At 32.6% G+C, this 19,642-nt stretch overlaps 2 protein-coding genes across 2 annotated transcripts; both read left to right on the top strand.

Annotated features, from left to right (window-relative positions):
* The first annotated feature begins 130 nt into the window (after positions 1–130).
* Positions 131–6,964, top strand: LOC140049059 (uncharacterized). The gene is made up of 11 exons (XM_072093878.1): positions 131–197; positions 564–1,031; positions 1,167–1,646; positions 1,790–2,037; positions 2,574–2,706; positions 2,846–3,180; positions 3,647–3,788; positions 4,454–4,629; positions 4,793–4,965; positions 5,216–5,373; positions 6,825–6,964. The coding sequence occupies exons 1-11, from the start codon at positions 131–133 to the stop codon at positions 6,866–6,868; spliced, it is 2,424 nt and encodes an 807-aa protein (XP_071949979.1). The 3' UTR covers positions 6,869–6,964.
* A 1,275-nt stretch (positions 6,965–8,239) lies between these two features.
* Positions 8,240–18,194, top strand: LOC140049303 (uncharacterized). Its single transcript, XM_072094153.1, has 11 exons — positions 8,240–8,334; positions 9,332–9,802; positions 10,588–11,070; positions 11,473–11,717; positions 12,441–12,573; positions 12,924–13,258; positions 15,601–15,742; positions 15,820–15,995; positions 16,205–16,380; positions 16,548–16,708; positions 17,523–18,194. The coding sequence occupies exons 1-11, from the start codon at positions 8,265–8,267 to the stop codon at positions 17,564–17,566; spliced, it is 2,436 nt and encodes an 811-aa protein (XP_071950254.1). The 5' UTR covers positions 8,240–8,264; the 3' UTR covers positions 17,567–18,194.
* The last annotated feature ends 1,448 nt before the right edge of the window (positions 18,195–19,642 follow it).

Genomic DNA, 19,642 nt, shown 5'->3' on the forward strand with positions numbered 1-19,642 from the left:
GATACAATCAAATCAATTTGTGCGAAATAAAAATCGAAAATAATTGAAAGCAAATGTGACGTATTCCATTATTGATTGGTGTGAAAGTCTTAATTAAGAATTCAAAAGTTAGTCTCACGTTATTCATAAAATGTTTGTCGTCGTCAACGTTAGCAAGTTGATCACCTTGTTTGTGACCATAGGTATAATTTATAAAGGTAAGTCTAAAGCTCTGTCCACACTATCAAACTTTGTGATAAAACATCTGACGTGCCCATAGCCTATAGTATATGGACATGATGATGTCATATCGCTACAATATTTGAGCATATCACCACCATATTTGGGCACGTCACACTCGTTTGATAGTGTAAATGTTTTGTTTACAGCATAATTGAAAAGTTGGCCTACAAACCTTCATTTTTCGTTTTTTTTGTATTTATATTCTTAATCTTAACCTGAAAGTATTTATACACTTGGTAATTCCATCCAAATATGTCGGAATGATGTTCCGATATCAAGAACCACAATGTGCAGACACTAGATGGACTTCACTCAATATAACCCGTATTTTTATTTTTTAGCCTATGGCAGTTGTTCAAATGTACAAGGAGAATCTCTGATACCCAGAGTACATGTGGACTCCCATGGATGGACGATTCTGAATACTGGGAATCCAATAACATGTGATGGATATGTAACAGCTTGGAGATTCTATCCAACTGCATCTGCAGAATTCTTAGCATTGGTGATGCGTCCACACATAGCTGGTAGCAACCAGTACGTTGTGGTTGCACGAACCGTAATACCGAAACAACAAGTATTGAATACAGCACGAGAGTTTACGTTACCAGAACCAGATTGGATCTCAGTAAAAAGTGGCGATGTTATTGGATTCAAATTTGAAACAAGTCTTCTGCCGTTTGATGAAGGGGGTACAACGGTTATATATCACCAAGGGATCAGTCAGAATGATTTGTTAGTCCACACTGTTCACACGATCAATGGCGGTTCTAGTATGAGAACATATTCAATTCAAGCTGTTTTAAAGGGTACTGAATATTTTACTGTATATATATTATACAATGTTATGTGTAGAAAAATGAGTTTAACAAATGTTTCTACAATACCTCTATCGAAACACAATAACGACGAGTTTAAAAGATTTGATTATTATTTTTTTTCAGATTCATATTTACCATGTAACATAATCAAGTGGCCATTCATGAAGATAACTACGAAAAAAACAACAACATTGCAAATATGGATGGACGATTGGAACAAGATAAAGTGTCCCGGTACAATCACAGGATGGAGGTATATGGCAAAAGTAACAACGGATATCATTGGCTTAGTTTACAGAGCGGTAGACGCAGACAACAACGTGTATGAAATCATCGGGAAAACTTTACTTCCAGAAGGAGAGTCTGACGTTGTCGTCGAATTTCCACTTGCACATTCTGATAGAATTGATGTTTTACCTGGGGATAAGATTGGCTTTACGTATACAACAACAGCGCGCCTCTACCACCAACATGATTATTCCAATGTGGGGTCGATTTATAAATATACGGCACAGCCATCTGTCTATGATATTGGGACCCAGATTACGTTCAATGATTACGACACCAGACGTTTTTCGTTTGATGCTGTTTTTGATATTAATGGTAAGTTTAGGTGTAGTGAAAACTCCATTTACATGAATTTGACCACCAGGCCTATTCCCAGTTTCATTCTACTGTTAGTAAATTACTACATAGATGCCAGAATCTGCAATGGCCCCCCTTTAATCTAGCTATTTTAATTTTAGATCTCGATAATGCATACAAGTCGACAGTGATCGTAGAGAACCATAAGCTGCAAAACAATGAAATCGCCACTATCACTGACTGTACTTTGGCTTCCTGTGTCACAAACTGTATCAAGAACCAGCACTGTAAATCAGTCAACTACAACCAAAATACATGTAAATTAAATGACGCTACTAGTACCGAAGACGAGAGTAATTTTGCTGAGATCGCAGGAGAAAGATACATCGAAATGAGTCCTGTGATCACGGTAAGTTTAATTCAGTGATTACGTAAGTTAGGAATTTTACTCTGAAAGGTAACATTTTGTTCATTGACGTCTTTATAATGACAAATACCACACGTACAATTATATTATAAGTTTACGGCCTATATAATTCAGGTCCTATAGTATAAGATAAAACACAATAACTAAATACAGTACATTATCCAAATAAGGTACAAATACAAAATGGCCGAGAAGTGAAGGTGGGAGAGCAAGATGTATTTAAATGTACATCCGGGAAAACAAAGAAACCAAAATAAGATGCGAATAATGGTCAATCGGGATTGATGACACGTTCACATGCAAATTAGATAGTGAAGTGATATGAATTTGTACGACTAAACTAAACTACTAAACTAAACTATTTTATATATGCAGTTTCCATTTGAAAGTCGTATACGTTAAACTTGTAAACAATTTACCTTAACACCGTTTGAACGCGAATATTACCGTACTCTGTGTGTGTGTGTGTCATGCATTCCTGATTGAATTTACTAATGATTAATAATTTGTTTTCGTAGAAAGCTGAAAGCACATGCGCATTTGTTGACTGTGGGTCTGGAAACATTTGTATCGATGTTCCTGGTACTGTGAGACGCCATCTTTGTTTATGTTCTGCAACTGGATATCTAGCTGACCAGTGTCCGTCAGCAGGTAAGATCATTGCGTTCGTGAAAATGTTGAGTGGGTTTTCACAGTATACTTACAGCAGTTCGTGTGAGTAGTGGTTGTCTGATCCAATTTTATCAGATCCTAACTTATATACTGTATTGTTTTTGCTTTGCTACTGTAGAATGTCTTGAACCTCTTGGAATGGAGTCTGGTGATATTGTTGATAATCAATTAAGTGCAAGTTCTATGTGGTCAGATCGAGAAGACCACGGTCCAAAATGTGCAAGATTAAATGCAGTACCAACATCTTCTTGCGTGCCTTGTTGGGTTCCACATGATTCAGATATCAACAGTTGGATTCAAATACATTTGATGGTGGAGCACAACATTACTGGTATCCAAACGCAGGGGAGACATAGTCAACATTTCCAATGGGTGAAAACCTACACAATAAGTTACATCAAAGTGAACCAAGTTGGAGAAACGTTCATCTCTAATGGTCATGGAAATCAGAAGGTATAAACAAACAAATTCTTATAAGAAGTAATAACAGCGACTAATTGTTGATAAAAAGAACAATACAAACAATTTATTTCACTATTACTTGTTTATCGTCGATAAATAAATAAAATTATGAACTGACTTTAATTTGGCACAAACCTAAAGTTGAAATTTGGTGTTACGTCGTGAACAAACATATTGCTTCACTGTTCAGAACCTCGCTTGAGTATATTCGCACATTAGTCACATGTATACAGCTGAACTCTCGGTATACATGTATTCCACATGTTTTCATTATTGTTATATATATTATAGGCCTATAATACGACATTTATATAGAGCTATTTCATAAAGGTAAGAAATATCATCATTATGTAAGTAATGGCGGCAATGCTTTCCCGAGATTCGACGAATTGCTTATTCTTACGCAAGATCGTTCTTTACCTAAATATTTGGTATATTTCATTGCATTTGTATACAGATTTTTGATGGTAATTGGGACCAAACTAGCGTACGAACACATTATTTTAACCCAGTAATACAAGGTGTAGCTATCAGGATTTACCCTAAAAGCTTCTATGAACACCGCAGTTTACGAGCTGAAGTTTTAGGCTGTAGAATAGGTAAGTTACTATTACTTACGTATTGCTATTATACAAAGAGACAATCTTCGAGTTTTATGAGATAAAGTGTCGTTACTAATACGTATAATATAGTACATAGTTTAGTACATAGGCCTATAAATGTTATATAGTGTGGAATTGGCAAATATTGTATTTGCATTTGATATCGCAGTTTACGAGATAATATTGAAAGTTGTATAGCTGAGGTGATTTAGCCTAGTTTGCAATTAACTTTACCAAGTTTTTGTTTGCAAACTTGTTTTTAATCGAGTTTGCAAACTAAAGTTTGCCAATGTAGACTTCTGCAAACTTGTTGTCTGCAACTGGTCTACACTAGCAAACTTTAACAAACTTGTAGTTTGCTCGAGTTTGGTGATATTGTTGATGGTCAATTAAGTGCAAGTTCTATGTGGTCAGATCAAGAAAACCACGGTCCAAAATAAGTTTACAAACAACATTTTGCCAATGTAGACTTATTATCCCATGTATAAAAAAAAATTCAGCTGTTACTTTTTGCTAAATTTTTATTCATCCTAACATTCTGTCTACAATTTTGGATAGAGCATGAGAACCTTATAAAGTTTACACATTTATGTCTTCTATCCATTCTCACGACGGAAATGTTGTTTTATAGCGTTCATTTATTTATTTACTGTTCTGCACAGGAAATGAATGGGTTCGAGTGTTTAAGGGTGTATCTATGACTGGAGTTAGCATTTACAACGCTTGGCAAACTGGATCAGGAACATCAAGCTACCATGCTCATCAATTTCTCATCAGTGATACATTTTACAGAAACAATGCAATATTTGATAACTGGTCAACATTAAATATTCAACAGGTAGACGTCACTATTATTAATTATAACCTAATCAAGTATCTTTATCTAATTGTTACATAGTATCGATCAAAATTCTCCGAGTAAGTCGCTATTATTACACTATTTACTAACACATAAATCAATCGAGTTTGATAAATAATGTTCAAATTATTTTATGTTACAGGTAAAACTGACAGCATTCTCAGCATTTCACGAGGAGTTGTTTTCTATCACTTTTGATGGTGTTGGTTCTACTACTAGCTCTTGGTTTTCAAAGGACAGAGTTCAAAGTTCACCTTGGGAGGACATGGAAGCTGCTTCCTCTAATGTATTTTCAATAGATGGACTTCATAATCGGTGTGTACATTTATTTAACAAAACTAAAATAAGTATAACAAATAAGGTCACATTTTAATGTCAACTTTTTTTAGGTATGTTTGGTCTCCTAAAGTGTTCTTCTCGAATAGGAATATCCCAACAGCAGAGTTTACTAGTTCTAATGGAAAGAAATGATGAGCTTAGTAAATAATAAGTCAGAAGGTAAACAATAATAATCTATACAATAAGCTATCGATCAATCAATCAATGTATATAATCTAAATTGTAGGCCATTTTTTATGAGTAACTATTACAATGGTTGCGGAGGTGATAAAGGATGGTTCGCAGTTTTGGAAAGCAGCGATTGTAAAGAATGGGATGGTTATGACACCAATCCAAGAATTATATACAGTCGGACAAAATCAGCAGAGATATGGGCTACTGGACGTAAGTTAATCTAGTAGTAGATCAAATTATATATTGGTTGCCGTAAAAAAAATTTAACATTCATATACTGGAAGTAATTATAATGTTTAAATGTTTATGGGCCTTGATTCAAATTTTAAAAATCCAATGGTCCCCCACTTGACAATGATTTAGGTCACGTTTGCGGTAGTCTTTCTTGTTTAGTTTGCAAGGGTTTTTGTCTGTCTACACTATCCAGACTAAACTAGATTGACAATTCAAAAATGTGTGATGTGCCCAAATATGGTGTTGATATGCCTAAATATGGTAGTGATATGACATCATCATGTCTATATATGAGCACATCACATTTTTTTTGTCACTTAAATTTTGATAGTGTAGACAGAGCTTTAAGAAATTAAATTATGTTTTCTGTGTGCCAGTATTTTTTTTAAATAACGTATGCGCATAGACCATTTGGCGGTCACTAAAGTTTGTAACTGTAACAAATCAAGAAGAATTTAATAACGTCAAGGAAAAATACAAATACATCACGTCTTCTTTTATAAATAAATTCAGAAAATAGGAGTTTGTACCGGTTGGAGTCGTGGAAAATGTAGCATTGTGCCAACCATCAACATTTAGGATGTGGTGGTACAGTAGTACAGAGACCCACGATGCGACCAGGTTAACCATTGGGAAATATATCTCGTCCCATCTGCCCTATAATCAATCAATCAATCAATAATACATTTATTTCTCAAAAACAAAATACAGTTAACATTTTCTAAAATAGTAGATAATAAATGAGAAAAGGGGTACCCCACTGGAAGCTTAAGCTTTAAAATGTGGGGTCCCGGCAACATATTTAAGAAAATTAGGGTCAGCACCGACGTATCATTTCAACTTCGACATAGTCAACTTTGTAGGCCTAGGCTTGCTTATGTAAGGTGTCTTTGAAATCCCAGCACCAACAATTCCGAATACAATCTCAATCAGTTCTGAATACATATATCCAACGACGTCGAGTCCCCACGAAAATAATCAATCCACCCGGCGAAAACAATCATGGCCAGACCAACAAAACCACCTCTCATCACTAGTACCGTAAGTATAGGCGTACAGTGTCAACGGTTACCGACTCATAATAACAAACACCATAATATATTTCAAAACTTGTTATGCTTAGACAATAAATACGCTACACATTTTACTCGGTACCGTTCACTTTATTCATTCATTGTGCACAACCTCCTGCCCGGAACTCCCTCACTTTACAAATACCTCGTCTATTTAAACTAACCCACAGGTGGAAAATATGCAAATAAGTCATTGCGTACCACTAAAGACGTCACAATAGTAGTCTCACGTACGAGTTGCATTTAAAATAAATTACTCCGAACAAAGACACTGAAATAATTTTTAAAAATGCGTATTAAAGTAAATATCAAATGCCATAAGTTAATACTTACTTAAATTAATTGATATTTCAGATATTGGTACTGCTCGAGCAATGACAATCGATGTAGTATTTTAAGTTGTGATCAACAACACGACATGAACCTTTTAATGGTGTGACGGCGTAAGCAGTGAGCGGTAACAACGTAAACCGGAAATATGCAATCCAAAGATGGATAATCAATGAACAAAAACAACTATTACTTTATATTTATTTGCAATAATAATTAATAAAAAATAATTTCTTATACATTGTTATTATAATGGATGGTTGTAGCTGAACTTTAAATTTGAAAACACACCAAATTATTGGTTGAAATTAATTAAATTATAAGTTTTGGTTTTTTTTTTTTATATTACTAACAAGGCCATATACATGGCTGCAGTCGCGTGCTTAAGTTAGTGTTTACCGACCGACCGTAGCTGTAGAGCTGTAGAGTCGCGTTGCACGCGACTAAAAATAAATTCATTTCATAATATTCATTAACTTAACGTATACACAGTACATCTCTTGGAATGTTAAGTTAGAAACATATTTTCATACATTTATGATAAAATGATGAAATTACTGTTTTAAAAATGTCAACTCCCTGGAGTACTATAAAAAATGCTGTTCTGAAAAGAATTCGGTTGAGGGGAAATGGCTCTCTCTCGGGAATTTGGTACTAAGAGGGTTTTAACACATTCAATTAGCGTATTAATTTCTTATGAGTATTTATTTTCTTAAACATATTCATTTCCTAACATAATAAGTTAATACACAGGCATATTAGAAATAAGAAATAATCTCTATGGTTACATCAGTACTTTGGAAATATAGATTAGCATCAACTTTATTGATTATTATGAATACCTCATCTGATACATTATTAATTAGAGTATAGCAATATCTATATCTATAAATATAAAAATCAATTCGAATCGATAATAATCGGGGTGAAAATGACTGCTGCCATTTACATGGCTGCAGTCGCGTGCTCAAGTTAGTGTTTACCGACCAACCGACATAGTGAGCTGTAGGCCCTAAAGTCACGTTGCACGCGACTAAAAATATATTCATTTCATAATATTTATTAACTTAACGTATACACAGACATCTCTTGGAATGTTAAGTTCTTAACACATTCAATTAGCGTATTAATTTCTTATGAGTATTTATTTTCTTAAACATATTCATTTCCTAACATAATAAGTCAATACACAGGCATGTTAGATCATAAAAAATAATCTCTATGGTTACATCAGTACTTTGGAAATATAGATTAGTATCAACTTTATTGATTATTATGAATACCTCATCTGATACATTATTAATTAGAGTATAGCAATATCTATATCTATAAATATAAAAATCAATTCGAATCGATAATAATCGATAATAATCGATAATAATCGGGGTGAAAATGACGCATTATTGATTTATATTATAGTCACATTTAAGAATTCGAACGTTAGTCTCTTCGGTATTCTTAAAAATGTTTGTCGTCGTAATCAACGTCAGCAAATTGGTCATCTTGGTGCTGACCATAAGCTTAATTTGTACGGGTAAGTCTGTTTTCTATTTTGGGATTGTTTGTACTGTGTACTAGGAAAAAGGAAAATATCATGACATTTGGTTAGGATGCCAGGGGAAATAATTGGTTGTTGTGGTCTATCCCGTACTATTTACAAAGTCGTGTCGGACTATTTTGGATGTTACGGACCAAACCAATCCACTTCGAAATGATTGGTTCCGTTGAATGGTAGAATAGTTGAGTTATTGCGCGACATATAACAACTTTGTTCTTCCTTCTTTGATGAGAGATTATATTTTAAACTACATAAGATGCCTGTTTTCTCATATTAATTATTATAGAAGTATGACTCTAATGTTATTTACATTTTTGAAAAATAAAGGAATTCTGCGTTGTAATGTGGTAGTAATAATGTTATCGTGTCATTAAATAAGAAAGCTCCAACATTAAGGCTATATAGTCTTGTATATAAGTTCTTGCATAGTTTAGATTCTAGATTATCGTGTTTCGAATTAATATTATTAGCAAAAAGATAAATATTTTAGCACATATGGCGTTTCATACATATAAGACTTAAAATACACAAATCGAAACACCGACAGGTGGAAAATAAAAAAAAGATGAATAAATACAGACTTAAAAGCAAGTTGTTGCACTACTACAATCTTAAATATCTGTTTTTCGGTTTTAAGCGGGACTAGAAAACATTTTTAATAATAATTTAATAATTTACAATCTTGTGATTATTCTGGAGTTTGTCATTCAGTTTGTGGTTTAGTTTAGAGATAGTTCTACTCTAAGCTTTAACCACTAGTCATTTTTTTTACAGTCATCATGATCGCCGTTTTGTTTACTGTGTAATAACAAGATTAAAGCATAGTCGGTTTTTTTCTTACTGGAAAAAAGGTTTTATTTTTTTCAATTTTAACTATGAAATCATTTGTACATGATTTGTCGACCAAGAACCGATATCTACAACCTGACTATTATAAAATACACATTATCATAGTTTAATATTTTATTTTTAGCCTATGGCAGTAGTTGTCCTAAGGTACATGGAGGAGCTCTAACATCTAGATCTTTGTCGAATTCCCCTGGATGGACGATGTTGAATACTGGGAATCCAATAACATGTGATGGATATGTAACAGCTTGGAGATTCTATCCAACTGCGTCTGCAGAATTCTTAACATTGGTGATGCGTCCTCACATAGCTGGTAGCAGCCAGTACGTTGTGGTTGGACGAACCGTAATACCGAAACAACAAGTATTGAATACAGAACGAGAGTTTACGCTATCAGAACCAGATTGGATCTCCGTAAAAAGTGGCGATGTTATTGGATTCAAATTTGAAACAAGTCTTCTGCTGTTTGATGATGGAGGTACAACGGTTATATATCGCCACGGGATCAGTCAGAATGATTTGTTAGTCCACACGGTTCACACGATCAATGGCGGTTCTTATATGAGAACATATTCATTTCAAGCTGTTTTAAAAAGTAACACTTGGTTTTTGTATAGGACCGAAAAGAAATATTACGTCAGCAATAGGCTGCTCATATACACTTTAATGCAACGCAAGGACGTAAGCCACAACGCAGGTGAATTGACCAATCACAATGAACGGTTCTAATACTCCAGCGATTGGATTGGTCAATGCACTTGCTTACGTTCATGCGTTGCGTTCTAGTGGGAACTAAGCTTAAGAGACGGTTTGTTTAGTGGTTTTAGCCGAAGATAAGATGGCCACAATGGGTATAAATTCGAAAATCTGAATTTCAACTTATTTAATTAAATTGGGGTTTTTTTCGCAAATAGACGTCTAGGCCTATAGCAACAACGAATTTAAATTTTGTCAAGTTGTGTTGTATATATTTTTGTACATAAGTGGTCAAGAAATAACACAAAGTAACCAATATGTACTAGATACTATGTATGGATGGAAGATTTGTTGGCGAGTGGTATAATAGTTGTCATCTCTATCATTTTTAGAAAACCATGGGTAGGAAAACTTTTTATCCTAACCCCTTAGAAAGAATATTTATTGTTTTTTAAACCAGTCCATATTTTCGACAATATACAGTTGTAATTTTTTCGTCGATTTACCACTAGACAAATTTGTTCGCGCAAATCGAAAGCGTCAGCTTATACGCATGCGTATCCATATTTCCATCTTCCAAGTCACTCTCCACGCACTCTCCACGTACGTATAAGCTGACGCTTTCGATTCATGGGAACAAATTCGCTTAGTAGAGAATAAGCTCGATTGTGCTATTTTTTTTAGATTCCTATCTACCATGTAATATAATCAACTGGCCGATTATGAAGAAGACGACGTTAGAATTAAGTAATTCGTTACTTTGGATGGACGATTGGAACAAAATTAAGTGTGCCGGAACAGTCACTGGTTGGAGGTATATAACTAGTGGATCAGCAGATATCATCGGTTTAGTTTTCAGAGCGGTGGACGCAGACAACAACGTGTATGAAATAATTGGAAAAACAATCATCAGTCCATCAGAAGACCAGGTTGGCGTTCTTGTCAAATCTTTACTTGCATATTCTGATCGAATACAGGTTTTACCTGGGGATAAAATTGGTTTTACGTACACCGGTTCTTCCGTCTATGTGAAAACAGACTGGTCAAATGCAGGTTCATTATATAAAAGTATACCTCAACCTGCTGTATATGATATCGGAACAGAAATAACATTCATAGGATTCCAAGTAAGACAATATACATTTGAAGCAGTTTTAGATGATCAAGGTAAGTGTATAGAAATGTTGAAACTTTTATATTAATTTGTATGAAATATTCATTATAATTGTTTGATTGGAGACCCCATCTGTAGCTAACGTTAACGTTTTACTTTTATAAACAAAACGCTTGCTTTTTTGACACGATAGCGTCCGCGATATTGTAAGTTAACGTTTTAAGTTTGTTTTGTTATACCATATACTATGATTTATGATACTTGAGTTCTGTATCTTCAATAAGAAATAATAGTATTAGTGTATTGAATTTCAGTTTGTTTATTTATTGCACGATTGTTTATCTTAAATTGTATTGAATCATTGAATTGTATTTATTTTTAATAGATGCACTTCTCCAAATAAATAAGGAAGATCATACTACTCTTGGTAAACAAATCGGGTGTTTTTTTTTCAGAATCGAACAGTGCATATGAGTCTACGATTATAGAAGACTACCAACTCCAAAACAACGAAATTGCCACTATCTCTGACTGTACTCTGACTTCCTGTGTCACAAACTGTATCAAGAACCAACAATGTAAATCAGTCAACTACAACCAAAATACATGTAAATTAAATGACGCTACTCGAACGGAAGACGAGAGTAATTTTGCCGAGATCGCAGGAGAAAGATACATCGAAATGAGTCATAAGATGGCGGTAAGTAACTATATTGAAGGGTTAAGGGCCTGAGTTAAAGTATTAGATGAGAAACAAGAACTAAATATCATAACATACAAAAATGGGCAGATAAGTGGATTGGAAGACCGAGAAAATGTTTAATTTTCTGGCTTTTTTTGTGCATATTTTAACTAAAAACAGTATAAAGTAATGTTTATAGTATTTTTGATGTTCTTATATGTTGCTTTTAAAATATTGTATTTCTGTGGTATTTCATGTCTGTTTTTAAATATTTATTGTTTTAAAATAAAATATCTTAAGTAGGTTGAAATATTTTTATATAGTAATAATTTTATTAATATACATTTTAGAATTCAATGTTGAAAATTTACTAATATTATTTTCATTTTAAATTGGCACATAAAATTAAATCTTGAATTTTGAAATATATCTGAGAAACCATGAGAACGAAAACAAAACCTTACTATTCATGTTATTTATTAAATTATATTTATTATAGCGCTAGAAAAAGATGTTACATGAATTATCCGTTGTATCTATCTATTGTCTATTTATGTTAGTATTCTCTTGAATTTTTTTCGTAACTACTAGATGTGATTCCAGCAGTAGTATAGGTATGACACGCTATGTGCGCCTTTTATAAATTTTAAGAAGCCGAATCGCCGTCTAGAACTTGGACTATGGCATCATAGATTTAACGTTTGTTGGCTCAATAATAGCGAATGTGATTTCTCTTTATAGAACTCGGTGAGTCATTGTGCATTTGTTGACTGTGGGCCTGGAAACATTTGTATCGATATTCCTGGTATCGTAAGACGCCATCTTTGTTTATGTTCAGAAACTGGATATCTAGCTGAACAGTGTCCGTCAGCAGGTATAATTATTGGTACCCTACATTACGTTGTTAATATCATTTTTTTTATATCTTGTTCATAATTTAGTTTAAGTTTCTTTGTACTGTAAATAGGCCTATTGTTAAATCATTTTTTTCTCTAACTTTTATTTTACTTACTCTGGACGCACCTTCATTAGAGAAGTGTGCCACTGTTTCAAAAATGCAGCTTCAAAATAAATTATATTATTATTATTATATAAGAAAATAGACAACTAATACATATATCAGAATACTTAGCAAACACAGGTTTACAACAAGTTGTTAATAGGTTTTGTTTTAAGTACACTTTTAAGGAGGAGGTGAAATACCCGTTTTCATTTTCCTTGTAGAATGTCTTGAACCTCTTGGAGTGGAGTCTGGTGATATTTTTGATGGTCAATTAAGCGCCAGTTCTGTGTGGTCAGGAGCAGCAAACCACGGTCCAAAATGTGGCAGATTGAATGGAGTTAATACAGCAGGGGTGTGTATAGGAGCTTGGGCTGCTGCTATTTCGGATACAAACATGTGGTTTCAAATACATTTAATGGTTGAACATAGTTTTACTGGTATCCAAACGCAGGGTAGACAAGACTTGGACCAATGGATGAAAACATTTACAATAAGTTACATCAAAGTTAACCAAGTTGGAGAACATTTCATCTGTAATAGTGACGGTGATCCCAAGGTATAACTTATTGTTATTGTATATACCACTTGAAAAAATGCTTGCAAAGCATGGATCTATCACTTACTTCGTTTGTTTATATGGATGACTTTTTTTCCAAATGGATATACCAACGTCACTATAAAGCTTATTGATCTCGAGTTAGCTTTAATGGGCCCTCTATTGCTTTGCCAAGAAATTTGCTCAGCTCAGTGTCTTTGTATGGCACACATCAAATTTCCACTATGACATAGATTTCAAAAGTTTCTTTTTTCAAATTTTCATGACAACTATCACAATGGTTAAGCTCCGTTTACACTAGGAAGATAACGATCAACGATAAATATGCATTTTTCATACATAAAACAAAAGAAATCTAACAAGTTTTTATCATATAACTATAGGATAACCATCTAGCTTCCTTTGATGAAAATGATATTTTCACACAACCAATCAAATGACGTCATAATTGATGAACTCATGGCTTTATAAAACAATACTTAAATAATCACGCACTTTTGGAACGTGTAAATTCCATTAATACTTCATTTGAAAAGAAAGAATTCTTATTAAGTACATTTATTAATTTATCTAAGGCGTCATAAAATACTACTTTCTAAACTTTTTCGTTAAGGTATTAGAGCTATCTCTTATGACTGGTTCACAAGTTACCTCAGCGGACGCAAACAATATGTTCTGATTGGTACATTTAAATTATCGACGATGGAGATAACATGTAGAGTACCACAGGGATATGTTCTTGGTCCGTTACTGTTCTTGATATACGTTAATGATTTACCTCGCGTTAGTGATACTCTACATGTTGTTTCCTTCGCCGGTGATGCTACACTATTTTATTCAAATAATAATATTGTTAATTTGTATAATAACTTTAATAGAGAATTATGAGTGAGTGAGTGGCCGAGCGGTTAAGACAGTGGAACCGTAATTACGTAGCCATAACACCGACAAGGGTTCGAGGCTCACTCACTCCATAGTTCTGGTGGTAGAACGAGTCTTCTCGGATAAGGACTATAAACCGTGGTCCAGTGTACACAACTTAACTAGCTCGTGTGCACTTTAAAGAACCAAGTACATCTTTCGAGACGAGTAGGGGGTTACCCCGGTGTATTAGTACATCACAGCCACTGATTTGTGCTTGGTTTACTGCAAATAAGCTTTTGATTAGGCCTAATATTACTAAAACCAATTATATTTTATTTAATTCACACCGTAGAAAGTATAAACTTAAACTAAAAATTTTAAATATTTATCTCAATGGCAATATCATCGAACGTAAAATTGAGTCTGTCTTTCTTTGTGTAACTATCCACGAAAATCTAAATTGGTCTAGCCATCAAAAGTATATTAGCAATAAAATATCTAAATATATTGGGATTATAAACAAACTTAAGCACTTTTTTCCTCAACGGATTTTGCTTAATTTATATCATTCTGTTATTCTTCCTCATTTACAATATTGTAACTTTATCTGGGCAGCCGACTTTACCACTGATATCATGAACATTTTTAAATTACAGAAACGAGTTGTAAGAAATATTTTGTTTTATCTCATTTTATTGCTTATATTTATGGTCTACTTACAAGTTTTATCTATTATTTATAAATATGTAAATAATATATTGCCAATCTCTATCTCAAACATTATCATCCTAGACATACCAAAAGATTGGAAGTACCATTTACGAGGCTAAAAAAGACTGAATTTTTTGTTACAGTATATGGTCCTAAGTTATGGAGTGAACTGTCTATAGAAACAACTTGATGTAAAAACTTTAAAATATTTTTAAAAACTATTAAAAAACATTTGTTTCCAAATACAAATAATGTGCCGTAATTAGATTTTTTATTTGTTAAATGAATTATCTAAAACATTTATGAATTATTTTATTATTATTATTTTAGGATTATAATTTATAGATCTATTATTATTAGCTAATGATGTGTCATGTTGTTGCTTTTTTGTTGTTTTTGTTTAGGAATATTAGTATTTGACAAGTTCTTTTACTTCTTTTTCTGATCCTTGAAACAGTTCTTATTTTATGTTGCCATTTTAAGTTATTGTAATTAGTGTATGCTGTTTTTATTTCATGAACTGTTTCTAAGTAAATGTTGATGATTGATAAGAGCAATAATATCGAATTTATTGATTTTATAAATCATGACGTCATTTGATTGGGTTTAAAACAATATTATTTTTGTCAAATACAGTGATGATCTTAAAGTTCATGAATGAAAACCTTTCTAATGCTTATCTATTTATCGTCAATCGTTATCTTCCTAGTGTAAATGGGCATTTATAGAGTATTTTTAAAAGTAATTTTAATTTTGTATTTATTTAGATTTTTGACGGCAATGTGGATAGATCTGAAATACGAACGCATTATTTTAATCCAATATTACAAGGCGTGGCTATCAGGATTTACCCAAAAAGCTGGCATAGTAGGCCTAATATTCGGACTGAAGTCTTGGGCTGTAGAACTGGTATGTATTTCAAGTGTATTTACTTGACTGACTAACCACTTACAATTACAAGTTTTACGGTATTTCTTTTACATTAGGAAATGAATGGGTTCGAGTGTTTAAGGGTGTATCTATGACTGGAGTTAGCATTTACAACGCCTGGCAAACTGGATCAGGAACATCAAGCCACCATGCTCATCAATTTCTCATCAGTGATACATTTTACAGAAACAATGCAATATTTGATAACTGGGCAACATTAAATATTCAACAGGTAGACGTCAATATTATTAATTATAACCTAATATAATTGTCTTATCTAATTGTGATATAGTATCGATCAAAATTCTTCGAGTAAGTCACTATTATTACACTATTTACTAACACATAAATCAGTACGGTAACCTTTAGTTACTGTATCGATACAACTTTTCAGAGTAAATCGAGTTTGATAAATAATGTTCAAATTATTTTATGTTACAGGTAAAACTGACAGCATTCTCTGCATTTCACGAGGAGTTGTTTTCTATCACTTTTGATAGTGTTGGTTCCACTACTAGCTCTTGGTTTTCAAAGGACAGAGTTCAAAGTTCACCTTGGGACGACATGGAAGCTGCTTCCTCTAATATATTTTCAATAGAAGGAACAAGTGGAAGTCGGTATGTACATTTATTGTAATTGTATTAAAATTATTAGGGTGTGACGTGATATATTTTTATATTTCAAAATTCCTCTTGATATCAGATCACACCATTAAATTATTAATCTGCTATCGACAATCGAACGATCAATCAATCTCTCCATCTATTTACCAATCTATTTACAGAAGGAGGTTTTATATGAGTAATTATCACAATGGTTGTGGAGGTGACAAAGGATGGTTCGCAGTTGTGGAAGGCAACGCTTGTGGAGGATGGGATGGTTATGGCACCAATCCAAGAATTATATACAGTCGGACAAACTCAGCAGAGATATGGTACACTGGATGTAAGTTACAAACTGCAGACAACTGCATACAGCCAGATAAAGCACTACTTTGATTATTTTTATAAAATCATTTTGTTAACCAACCATAGGACATTTAATTTCATTTCATTTTAATATTCAGTAAAGAGCGGCCTCCGGACATGCAGAATGTCTTTTTTTAAATGATGTAGCTAAATGTAATGTACAAAAAAAAATTGTTGTAAATTATTTGTAACAAAAATATTCCTAAGCTTATGTACATTCAGGGTTGGTATATATTCTTTCCTATATTTTTATAGAACGAGCAGTGGAATAAAAAATGATATTTATCTTCAATAATATTCAATAGACAAAAAAAAAATTCTATTTTCTCTTGGAATTTTCAAATGGCGTCCCTTTTAAATAGGCCTAAATAGGTTATGATTTGTTAACTTAATGTTCACACATATTTTCAAACTTAAGGCTGTTATAGAACCCTAGTCTCAAATTGTTATGTTTCATTTACTCTCTTTGTTTTTCAGTATCATAAATGCTTACTTACTTTATCTATAGACAATTTGTTTAAATGTGTTTACATAGGCCTACATAGTTTAGGTTTTATGTTTTACTAGTTAATTAATATTGACATTTACCATTGAAAAACAGAAATTTTGTGATCTTTTCTTTTCTGAATTATGTTATCCTGCCTAAATATGTTTTAATAAAATAAAATAAAACAGTTTTTAGTAACATTTTCGTTCCATAAAATAAATCCATTTAAATAATTTTCAAATATTTTTTTTTATGAATAATAATGAAAAACTCAAATAATTCATTTTTTGAATTGGTCTTTCAGATATTGGTACTGCTCGAGCGATGACATTCGATGTAATATTTTAAAAACAAGAAGACTTTCAGATACCATTAATAAACAAAGTTTAATAATAAAAAAATTAAATACCGTTGGTATGATATATTATGTAATAATTGTGATTGTTGAAATATTGTATGGTGTTTTTTGCAGTACAACCAGTGGAGCTAGCTCGGTGTATAACGTGCCGTCCTTCCAATCCCAAGGTCCAGGGTTCAATCCTGACCTAGTGCCAGGGTTGTAACTCAGAACTCTTTCAACTCCACTCGCTAGGCCTATAATGAGCACGATAAATTATTAAATAATCTATCCATCCTGTAATTGACGAGTTACTCGCTTATTTACTTTTGCCTAATATAAAAATGAAAAAAATAATGAAAATAAACAATTATAAATATATATTTTCCTTCTGAAGTTTTTTTTTATTTTATGTTTTTTTTAATATGCCATTCTAATATGACATTGCTTTGACCTGAAAAAGAAAATACTGTAATTTAAAGCAAGACATTGTAAAATTGACTGGAAGTAACTGGAATTTAAAATGTACTTATTTGACTAAAATAAGATAACACGATTGTTTGTGTAGATGTGTATAAATAATGGTATTTTAATGATGTAGTGTGTATTGATAGACACATAATTACGACTTACGGTATTATACGGTAATATAATAAATACTATATATGCAATATATTATTTCATGATTAGCAATCAATTATTATTCGTTATCAATAAATATATATATAGAAGCATAGTGCATTTGCCTAAATAAAAAGATATGTACATAATATGTATCTTTATTACCCTTATTTACCCACGCACGACAAAAAAAAATATTTGAAAACAAAATTTTTTTATAATGTACTTCTGAAATATATTCACTTGCAAATAAAATACTACATGGACTTTGTAATGAAAACCAAAAACACGTTTTGGTCAATTATTCAAAAGTAACTCTTTGTGGATAAACCCTTTTCTCAAAGTACAGCAGTATAAGCCTACGGTAATAGAATACATACTTTTTATGCAATACATTTCATTTGTTTATTTCACGATTAACAATCAATTATTATTCGTTATCAATAGTAACATAGTGTATTGGCCTAAATAACAATATATGTGCACAATAATGTATCCTTGCTTAAAACACACCGCAGTCACGTTGGCTAGTTCATTTTAGACATAGAGATCGAGATGTCTAAAAGTATTTCTTAAACCCAAGATTAGGATCATTGAATCAAGTTGTATAGAGTAACCACCGTGAACAACTATATGTTGTCAGAGAAGATACGACGATATTTGATTAGATTTGAAGTTGAACATCAACGCGCCATTTGATTGTAATTCCTACCATTATGTTAGTTGTTGATGTGGAAACATTCTTTCTTTTTCTGTTGGTTGGCGTAGCATTCAAAGGTTAGAGTATTTACTTATCTTATTTTATTTTATATTTTATTTACACATACGATCGTTGCATCTAAGTTAAAGATGACCCAACTATTTCCTAAATATAACCAACCCTCTAAATAATCTCTCTCAACTGGAGACACATCGGTTAAGATGTATTGTCTCCTGAAAAAATGTGTTTTTTTATGTTGAATATGCCATTTTAAAGTCACATAATAGTTTAAAAATTGGATCTAAAAAAAATAACTGAAAACATTATTTTTAAGAACAAAATAATAATAATAAATTTAGATTGGTTGAATATAAAGATAACGGGCTAAAGAATAATCTTTAGTCCATGTAAAGACTAAGTATTCTTGTTGTCTTTACATATTCATTTTTGTATCTTTTGTATCTTTTCTTTCTGTTACCTCCTAAAGGTAGATATTAATTACCATTTACAGTAATAGGCCTACAAGTTTTTAATAACAAACGCTTAGCAGATGAATCGTCAGCAGTGAACCAATTCCAATCAGCACTTTGCTTTGTGTGGCGCATCAAATACTAAGCGGTAATAGGGCCTATCAAACATGGGCACATTTATAAAAGCTTGACCTAATGCGCAACTTGGGGTAGCGTCAATTCTGATAAATAATAACTTCCCAAAATTATAACAGGCCCATTATAGTGGACAGGCAACATAATGGCTTTTCTAATTA

The sequence above is a fragment of the Antedon mediterranea genome, chromosome 5 (assembly GCF_964355755.1).
Source record: "Antedon mediterranea chromosome 5, ecAntMedi1.1, whole genome shotgun sequence".
In the NCBI taxonomy this organism is placed as follows: Eukaryota; Metazoa; Echinodermata; class Crinoidea; order Comatulida; family Antedonidae; genus Antedon; species Antedon mediterranea.